The sequence below is a fragment of the Copidosoma floridanum genome, unplaced genomic scaffold (assembly GCF_036245765.1).
Source record: "Copidosoma floridanum isolate Cflo_tuat_1 unplaced genomic scaffold, Cflo_Japanese_pri ptg000013l, whole genome shotgun sequence".
NCBI classification, from domain to species: Eukaryota; Metazoa; Arthropoda; class Insecta; order Hymenoptera; family Encyrtidae; genus Copidosoma; species Copidosoma floridanum.
The window spans coordinates 28,520,917-28,531,750 of NW_028321890.1; the positions used below are offsets into that span (position 1 = coordinate 28,520,917).

Sequence of the window (10,834 nt, forward strand, 5' to 3'; positions counted from 1 at the left end):
TTTAAACGAATCAATACGTGATAATGTTTCTACTTGAATTTGGATTATTTAGGCGAGCTTCTATATATACCATTTAACAACATTGTAACTTGAATCCATCGACTCTAAATTGTCTTGTTAATCTGTAAGATTACAATTCCGTACGCGAAATAATGGTAAACACTATTAAAACCGGAAATACGAGTTTTAGCATAATCTATTTAATTGTTAACGTTAGCCGATAGTGTAATAAGCTTGTGCATTTAACAGCTGTTTATGAGGAAATACTAAATTGGAAACTGCAGATTTTTTTGTGATGTACTATCTTAACTTAAAAGAAAGGTTTTCGGTACGGTCTTATGTTTATTCAAATACACTGATATAAATATGATAGTTACTTACTCCACGACAAACGTACATAGTGATAACAAGAAGCTATTCAAAATATAAAAATATGTATTTAAGCTCTTAAATGGACTTGACGCAATAAACTGACTGTAGAATACGACATTTTTAGTATCTGTAAAGGAAATTTTTAAATAATTAAGTGGTGGATTGAAAACACATCGACTCATAATAGGGTGTTGTTAAAACTAGAGTGCAATGTTCAGTTATTTTACTTTTTCAATGATAACTGTGCTAAGGACACTATCAGAGAAAAACTAATAAGTATAGCTAGGCAAATACTTTGAATCGTACGGTATGCACTCTAATTTATTAAAAATAATTACTCGTAATAATTACCCATAAGAATGTGTTCAAATTTAATTCACACAATCCATGACAAGAAACACTTTGACCTTTTTTATTGCAAGTCATCAATACAATCAAAAGTTTCCTTTCTTGTGGATCCATGGAAATCCAGTCGCTTTTGTAGATGGCATTAGATATTTCTTGACTCTATATGTAAAAAATCATGCATCAAAAAGTTATATAGTATTTTTTATGGATTATTAGAAACAAAAAAACTTACCATCAACATTAATTGATTACCAAACCAACAATATACGAAGAAATACTGCCAAACGAGCAAAGAGAAAACACAAGCTCTTAGAAAATTAGAGCTAAGTAGATTAAACTGCAGACATAAAATCAGATGTTAAAAAAAGTATACATATTTTTTTAACGTAATAATGTTGCAGAATGGGTTTGTACCTGAGAGGCTTGAAATACGCTTGTACAAGCACTTGACATGTTGAATAAAAAAAATGGTACAATAAATACAATGACAAAAGATTCCACTTTTTTCGTTACTTTCCTAATCAAGACGTTATGATCAATGCACTCCTTGATGCGAAGCTCATCTCCTCGATGTAATGTTTTCAGTCTGTGGGCATTTAACTCCAGCTGTCCAGTTATCAGTATAAATAATTCCGTGGGTAAGGTATTAATTGATACGTTGATTATACAACCATAAACAATTGCTACGTGATAGAGACAGATTATAGGATATAAAACTTTTAGACTTGAATTATCATAAAATTGGAATCTTTCGATTGGCAAGTTTTGCTTGCTGATTAATTTTATTGCGATATCGTAAAAAAAAACTGTAATGGTGAATAAATTGAAAGACATAAAAAATATAAAGAGCCACTTTGAAATTTTTGCGTGTTTTGCAAGTATAGCCGCCTCTTCGTCGTTGTTGGCTTTGCAGTATGAAATTTTCAAATCTTGTACTATTTCAAGAATTATATTCCGACGACATAAGAAAGTAACGATTCTGACGCACATGTTCAAGAATGCCATAGCCAAAAACAGTGATTCGGTTAGATTTTCCATGTCACTGTTTTTAAAAACTACGTTAGCAGCTAGTGTAAGCGTAAAGTAAAAAATAATCGCTAGCCAAATAAATGGATACACTTTTCTTGCTAGTCCAAGCTTTTTGTTTTCTTCGTACCAGAGTCCAAAAAGTCGTAGAAAGTAAAAATTCAGCTGCAGTACGTCCATTTCGGCTAGAAAATTTTTGTTCTACTGGACAACACAGTTTCGAAGACTGTGTCTAGGTAGGCTGTATATGATAGTTGAATTTATAAACTAACAATTAAAATTCACTTAATACATACAGCAGCTTCTGCTGCTGGGTTTTTTTTAATGAATAAAAGAACGGGCTGATCGATTAAAAGAAAAAATGGCCACCGAAAATGGAAATGAAGCATGTGCGTGCACGTATATTATTCGTCCATCATTTATGTCCTGCAGGTAGAAGATAATTTGTTATATCTTGTGGATATGATAGTGAGTAATACTCTATTGTATTTTTTTAGGGTTTACTCAGAATTTATTGCTTCTGCCTATGCTAACTGTATCGTCAATCGATACATTTTTTTCTTGAACAGATTATACAAATTTAAAAAACATTTCGAATAAAAATTACACACTATGGCATTTAATTATAAACCATCGATTACTGTTTAAAAAATACAGCTAAACAATGTGATGAACGATCTTTTTAACTACGTTATGATACATCAGTAATTGGTTTGTAAATAGTTTTAAAAATATTTGAGACTCCTTTATTACAAAATTGTAAAATCTTATAAACTATGGGGACGAATGAATATTACTTTAAAAACATTATTTTTCTTGAAAACTATATTCAAAACATTATTTCTCAAATTTCATACAGATGGTGAATGTAATTTATATGTTCTGAGCTAAAAAAGTTAGTTTCTTAAAAAAAAAATTAAATATCAATAGAGCTAGAGTACAACAATTGAACTTGTATATTTGATCAATTATAATCTTATAGCTATGGAATGCATACTCTGTAATTGAGCAACCTGATATATACAAGTAATAAAAGACCTATCCTTACATCGCCTACGAAAGGAAAAAAGGATCAATTAAACTCGTAAGCGTAGATGTCATTAAAAAGTATCACATTAAAACATCATTACAATAACAGTGACAGTCACGCACTTTCTTTATTTCCGTTATCAATAACCATTTTTTCCGATTGTTTAGCATAGTATTCTCTTATTCTCCAAAATTTTAGAGCTACCCTATAGAAGATGCGAATTATATCTAATGATTCTATTGGAACCTTCAAGGCTTGGTCCTCGAAACTGTGACGAATCTTTAGGCTGAAATAAATATTTTGCCATTTAATTTTTACTTTTTGCGACTTTTTAATCCCTGGTATCAAGAAAATGAAGGCGTTGGATTTGAGAATATAATGTATTATGTTATTGAAACATGGACTATTTTTTATAACGGTTACACTAGCTGCTAAAGTTGATCTAGAGAATAGTGACATTATAAATCCAACGGACTCGCTGTTTTTTGGCCATGTCATTCTTGCATAGTCGTGTCAAGATCGCTAATTTCTTGTGTTATCAGAACATCATGCTCAATATAGTATGATTTATAAAAATTTGGCATTGCATAAATAATAACTACGAAAAGACAAATAGAATATCAAACTACATGAGAACATCAAAGTGCCTTCAGCTTTTTTCTACGAGTGTACATGAAAGACAATTCACAGCGAACGTTTACTATCTACTCAAGACTTAAAAATTTTACCATAATTGAAGTCTGCGTGTATAAATATACTACAAAGATCTTTTAATTTTTGCAAGATTTTTATGACTGGTAATAAACCTATGCTGTGATACTACTGATAATAACCTGTACGGTAAAATGTGGATATTTAGATGAAAGTGTTACAAGTATTATTTTCCCTCAAGTGTTTCCACTAGTAGTGCTACCATCGTAAATGTACTTTGTATATATTACATATATACCGATGTACCATCTACTGACATACAAACTAATGGATGGAAACTGATAAAACTTAATAAAAAATCACGATGACGGTAGTAACGGTTAGGATTCGGTATAAATACGGTCATTCTCCCAGTATTCGCCTTACTTAGTTACATGTGTCACTGTTTGCTTATAACTCTCTCTCTCTCTCTCTCTCTCTCTGTTAGATAATTGGCAATACATTTGTGATTAAGCGTTATCTTGTTTCATGTAGTATGCGCATATGCGTTTATTTAAATTATGCGAGTTATCCAGTAAGCTTCCATTGTATACTATATATTGTTATATTACATTGTTGTACATTGATGAGTTGCCATTCGGGTGTTTTCACCCTTGGCATAAATAAATTCGTTTTCAATCAATCAATCTCTCTCATTGCGTACCAGTATATTGTTGCTTGTACATTTACGTAATGTAAAGGTTGGATAAAATTAATTAAAAACAAATTTTTCAGTGTACGAGACTGAAATTCGTTTTCACAATATTTATAAGCAGATATATGATGTATAAAATAATAAAATGATCGATAACATTTGTAATTAAACGATACGTTCGCGTCACTGCCTACTGTATTCTCGTGTGTATGCGCGTGTGTTACTATACCCCTATGATTTACAATACCTAGGCACGTACATTTTCTCTGGTTTTTTTATCTATTAGATAGGGCTTTATAATTATAAACTTACTACATGTTGCCGATGGGTAAAACAAAGAATTCGAGAGTACATACCTGTAAAAAATAATAAATGACGGACAGTTTTGATATTTTGCGTAAAAGTTCACTTTCTTAAATGGACTCATTGAAAATCACAATTCTCCCATAAGATCATGTGAATGAGTGTAATTATTATGCTCGAAATTATGGCGAACGTTTTTGACCTAATATTTCAAGTCTTAGGCCTATCTGTTGAACTGTCAACATAAATCAATGGATTCAAAATCAAAGTTTAATTGTTTTTTATCTTTATTATAAGCTCACACATTTAACAGCTGTTTATTTAAAAGTACTATATTGAAAACTTTTTTGTTATACACCTTTGGAACTTAATAGTTATTTACGTAACAAGTGCGGAAAAGACAAATGCAAAAAAGGTTGTACACACACGGTATCTCAATTCGTTCCTCGCGAGATTTTTGGTGTGTAACGAAATTTTTTCATTTTTAGTACTTATTAAAGCGTAGATCCATGGAAATCCAGTCGCTTTTGTAGATAGCATTAGATATTTCTTGACTCTATATGTAAAAAATCATGCATCAAAAAGTTTTATAGTATTTTTTGTGGATTATTAGAAACAAAAAAACTTACCATCAACATTAATTGATTACCAAACCAACAATATACAAAGAAATGCTTCTAGATAATTAAAGAGAAAGCGCAAGTTTTTATGAAATCAGAGCTAAGTAGGTCCAACTACGAGGAAAATACATTAGTATTAGTAGAAAAAAATTTTTTTTCAACGTAACAGTGTTATACTGCATTTTTACACCTTAGAGGCTTGATATATGCTTGTGCATACACTTGACATGTTGAATAAAAAAAAATGGTACAACAAATACAATGACAAAAGATTCCACTTTTTTCGTTACTTTCCAAATCAAGACGTTATGATCAATGCACTCCTTGATGCGAAGCACATCTGCTCGATGCAGTTTTTTCGATCTGAAGGTATTCAACTCCAGCTGTCCAGTTATCAGTATAAATAATTCAGCAGGCATAGTATTGATAGAAACGGTAGTTACATAACCATAAATAAATGATATTACATATAGACAAAGTGTAGGATATAAAACTTGAGGACTTGAATTATCGTGAAATTGATATCTCTCGAGTAGTAATTTATCCTTGTTTATTACTTTTGATGCAATATTGTAACAAAAAACTGAAATGGTAAATACATAAAGAATCGTAAACGTTAGCAGCTAGTGTAAGCGTAAAGTAAAAAATAATCGCTAGCCAAATAAATGGATACAATTTTTTCGTGAATCTAAGCTTTTCATTTTTCTCGTACCAAAGACCAGTAATTCGTAAAAAATAAAAATTCAGCGCTAGCACGTCCATTTTGGCCCGAAAACTTTTGTTTTACTAGACAACACAGTTTTAAGAGCTGTGACTTGGTAGGCTGCATGAGATAGTTGGATTTTGAAACTAATAATTAAAGTTCACTTAATGAGTAGAGCAGCTTCTGCAAATATATTTTATTCAGTGAATGAAAGAACGTGCTGCTCAATAATTAGAAAAAAATTATTATAAGCGTAAATGAAGAAAGTGCGTGCTTGAATAATGATAGTCGGTCACGTGTTCCTTTCATGTAGGACGATTCGTTTAAGTACATTTTAATGTCATATACTTTAAAGACGTTACTTTATTGTTCTCTCATGAAAATATTACAGTTCTACAAATTTTTTCTTTGCCAACTTCATTCTACATCATGAATTTTTTTTTTTAACACGCCTATCAACTATCAATTACGAACCTTGTTGGAAAAATTATTTAGTGGGATTAGGCTTATTCAGATAAATTAGAAACTCCTTATCTGATTTAATGCGTATTTTTTAACATATTGCTTATAAAAAATCAATAAATAAACTTCTTGCAATACTTTTTTAACTTGCTTAGTACTCCAGAAAGACATTAATTTTATTTGATGTCTGTAAAAGTACCTATTTGTTATATGTCATTGCTTATCATTAATAAATTACTGCTGAACGATATGTTGTAAGATCTTTCTCGATGTTAGATAAACAATACTAATAAACTTTTACATTTTGGTGTATCAGTAACAAATTTGTAAAAGGTTTAAAATGTAATTTAGAATCATTTGCTGTAACGCAAAACAAAATTTTGATTTTTTGTAACTTATATTAAAAATCCAATTAATTTTGAAATATTAATATTATTAACAAAAAAAAATTAGTTCCTTTAAAAGGAAAAAGATAATAATAGAGCCAGAGTAAACAAACTGAATAATTTGATGCCCCCAAAACTAAGCAACAATAAATTAGTCTTGTTAGAATGTGTATCATTAAAAATATCCTGACAATATTTCATGTCTTTATGGAGTGACGAACACGCACATTCTTCATTTTCCGATGTTTATAAAAATTTTTCCTGTTCATTAAATACTATATTCCTTTTTTCTTGTAAACAAAAGGGTTGCTCCCCATACGAGCTGCGACGAAACTGTTATTGTAATTAATTGTGACCTGCAGCCTATGTTTCCACAAACCTCGAAACTTTAACGTTCAATAGAACAAAAATTTTAGACAAAAATGGACGTACTACCGCTGAATTTTCAAGCTTTTTGACTTTCTGGTCTTTGGTACGAGGAAAATGAAAGCTTCGGATTTGCGAAAAAAGCGAAGAAAAAAGTGTACCGGTTCTTTGTACTACCAATTATTTTTTACTTTACGCTTATATTAGCTGTTAACGTTGTTTTAAAGAACAGTGATATTGAAAATCTAACTGAGGCTTTGTTTTTGGTTATTGTTTTCTTGTATATATTTATGTGTTAAGATCGTAAATTTTTTATACAGCCGAAAGAACGTAAGTGAAATCGTAGAAAAATTGAGAAATCCATTGTGTAAAGCCAACAACGAGGAGGAAGCAAAAATGCTGGAAAAACACGTTAAAAAATCAAAGCAGCTCTTCACATTTTTTATGGCTTTCAGTTTATTCACCTTCACAATTTTTTATTACGATATCGCATTAAAATTAATTGACAAGCACAAGCCTGCCAAGCCTGACAAACTTGCCACTTGAGAGGTACCAATTTTACGACGATTCAAGTCCTCAAGTTTTGTATCCTACATTTTGTTTTCAACTAACAGCGGCACTCTTTTGTATTGTAATAAATGTTTCTATCGATACCATGTCCGCTGGACTATTCATACTGGTAACTGGGCAGCTGGAATTGAATTCCCACAGACTGAAAAAATTGATTCTCGTCGATTCCCAGGCAAGAAAATAATATTGCGATATTTTAGTTATCTTACCAACCGTAAATATATTACTAATATTTCTTCCTCGTGATTTGTAATTAACTAATACTGAGGCAATGGGTGAATCATTGGGGGTCAGGTAAATAATTAAATACACGTTGTGCAGTTTTCTTTCACTAAATTTTTATTATTGCGACGTTTTGCTGGAAAGTAGTGCTAGCCTCCTCAGTCTAAAATATTACTTACTTTGCCCCCATGTTTTAAATTTGTGTAAAGTATTAATTACTGTAAACTTACATCCTTCACTATCCAACTGAAAAAATGCCCAATAATTTACGAAATATTCGAAAGTGTTACCATCCTATTTTTTTATCTAAAAAGTACCCTATGTGTAATGATTACATTAAGATTTTAAATCACAAAAAAGCACGTCAAGTACTTAAAAGATAAGTAGTTTCCTTTAAATTTTACTCCATTTAATTTGATGGAATTTCACTCATACCAGTCATGGTTCTCAGATTTAAAATCATCAAAGCGGGAATTAATTTTATTCATAAAATGATCAAAGGTTTCCTTACTAAAAAACTAATTGTATGGCTGGGCCAGTTGCACTAGGACGTAAAATGCAATAAATATTATTCAACAATAAATTTTTAATATTCATGTATTTTTAAGTATACACATTTATTTTTTACGTTTCATACATTGGTGTGGAAAAATAATAAATTTCATTTTATGCACAAGATTGTATATTAAAAAAAAAATAAATGTTTCACTCAAACCGTTTATTTATTTATTTTTTCATTAAACTGCAATAAAGTATGTTACATGACTTTCGTCACGCATCAGACAATTTTGTTGTCAATTCCTAGGCCAATAGAAAACAAAACTACTAATGTATATGCCTCGTAATGAAAATTAAAGTTATTTTCAAAGCTTCCAAGTAGATTTTGTAAAACTGATTGATTGTACGGTTTTTAAGAACGTGTGTTGACTTGATGCAATAAATTAATTGTAGTATACGACATTTTTATTATCTGTAAGGTAATGTTATACATTATTACATTAAATCATTATTAAATTTCAGTTTTAATTAAAGGAGAAGAACACACAAGCAAACAAAAATAAAATCTAATAGGAGTATATAATACATTATTGTAGAAGCAAAGTATTATGTAATCTCCATCAATGATTACTGTGGCACAGACACAATTAAAAAACATTCAGTAACAAAATAAATGTTAAGACTATGAACTCTAGTTTTATTAAAACGATTACTTATTATACCTACCCATAAAAACATATTTAGATTTAGTACACACGTTCCATGAAACGAAATATTTTGACCATTTTTATTGCAAGTCATCAAAAAAATCAAAAGTTTCCTCTCTCGAGGATCCATGAAAATCCATTTGCTTTGGTAGACAGCATAGGATATTTCTTGACTCTAATTTTGAAAAATCATTCAACTTGTTTATTTATTTTTTTTTTTTTTTTGGACTAGAACGAAATAGAAAACTCACCATCCACATTAATTGACTGCCAAACCAACAGTGAGTAAAAACTTGCTGCAAAATAGTTAAAGAAAAAACCCAAATCCAAGTAAAATCAGAGCTGAAGATGTTGAACTGCTCATAAAAGAATGTAATATTAGCCAAATAAAAACTTAAATTTTTCTAAGGAGTGAAAATGTAACTTATTACTTTAGAAGCTTGAAACATGCTCGTGCAAATACATAATATACTGAACAAAATAGATGGTATGACAACTCCAATGACTAAAGATTCTACTTTTTTCGTTACCCTCCAAATCAAGACGTTGTGATCGACGCACTCCTTAATGCCAAGCACATCACCACGACTCAATTTTTTTAGTCTATAGGCATTTAATTCCAACTGTCCATTTATCACCGAAAATAATCCAGCGGACATGGTTTCGAGAGAAGTGTGAATAGCTATGGAATATACGGATACTATGAATTGAAAAAAAGCCGTGGTATATTGAACTTTCAGATTTGAATCATCGTAAAATTGGTAAGTCTTGAGCGGTAAGTGTTCGCTGTTAATTGCTTTTAATCCAAAAGTATAGAATAAGGCTAAGGCGTCGCAGAGAGAGAAAAATATTGTAAATATAAAAAGCCACTTTGACGTTTTTCTGTGTTTTGCCAATATCTTTACTTCCTTCTCGTTGTTGGCTTTGCAGTGTAAAATTTTCAAATCTTGTGCTATTTCAATTATTTTGTCCTTACGACATAAGAAATTAACGATCTTGAAGTACATGTTCAAGTAGGCTGCAGTAAAAAAAAGTGATTCAGTCGTATCACTAATATCACTGTTTTTCACTACAATTTTAGCAACTAATGTTAATATAAAGTAAAAAATAATCGCTAGCACAATGAACCGGTACACTTTTCTTGCACATCCGAAGCTTTCGTTTTCCTCATACCAGAGACCAGACAGTCGTAAGAAGTAAAAATTTAGCGGTAGCACGTCCATTTCGTCCCAAATTTTTCGTTTTTAGTAGAAGTTATAGTTGAAGGACTGTACCTAGGCGATCATTGAATACAAATGAAGTTTAATTGCAGCTTGTATAGAAAGCACCCGTTGTTTTGGCAAATAAAAGGAGCGTAGATCGAGGAACGGAAGAATGGTCATTAATAGTGGAAATGAAGAAAGTGCGTGTGTCACTGAATACATGACGTTTTCATAAAATACTTTTTAATGACATCCACTCTAACGAGGTTAATTTTTTGTTGTTTTCCTTTAGTGGAATATTTAATAAAAGGAAGGGAGTTTTATTTTTTTATAAATGATCTGGTTGTTTATCGAAATAGTTTATATTCCATATCCACAAAATCATAAAAATTTATTTACGATGCAAATTCAGTTTGTTCACGTTGGCTCTGTTCATATGTTTCTTTGTTTCACTGAATTGTTTTCTATTAGTGAGTACACATAAATTACGTATATTGTTTTTATGGAAGGCTTCACGATATTTTATTAATTCATACTTTTTAAGGGAGCTCACTCGCTAATAAAATTAACGCCAATATATTGATAATACTTTGAACAGAGATTAATTAGTGTATGAAAAATTCGATTCGATCCACATTTCAAGTCCCTTGATGGCTTATAAAGTGAGATATTGA

At 30.7% G+C, this 10,834-nt stretch overlaps 2 protein-coding genes across 2 annotated transcripts; both read right to left on the minus strand.

Annotated features, from left to right (window-relative positions):
- Window positions 1-439: 439 nt before the first annotated feature.
- LOC149374986 (uncharacterized) lies at window positions 440-1,926 on the minus strand. The gene is made up of 4 exons (XM_089590781.1): window positions 1,574-1,926; window positions 1,204-1,492; window positions 724-879; window positions 440-499 (listed from the first exon to the last, which is right to left on the minus strand). The coding sequence occupies exons 1-4, from the start codon at window positions 1,924-1,926 to the stop codon at window positions 440-442; spliced, it is 858 nt and encodes a 285-aa protein (XP_089446907.1).
- Window positions 1,927-2,890: 964 nt separating this feature from the next.
- LOC149374987 (odorant receptor Or1-like) lies at window positions 2,891-10,181 on the minus strand. Its single transcript, XM_089590782.1, has 3 exons — window positions 9,390-10,181; window positions 9,210-9,314; window positions 2,891-3,055 (listed from the first exon to the last, which is right to left on the minus strand). The coding sequence occupies exons 1-3, from the start codon at window positions 10,179-10,181 to the stop codon at window positions 2,891-2,893; spliced, it is 1,062 nt and encodes a 353-aa protein (XP_089446908.1).
- Between the last annotated feature and the right edge of the window lie 653 nt (window positions 10,182-10,834).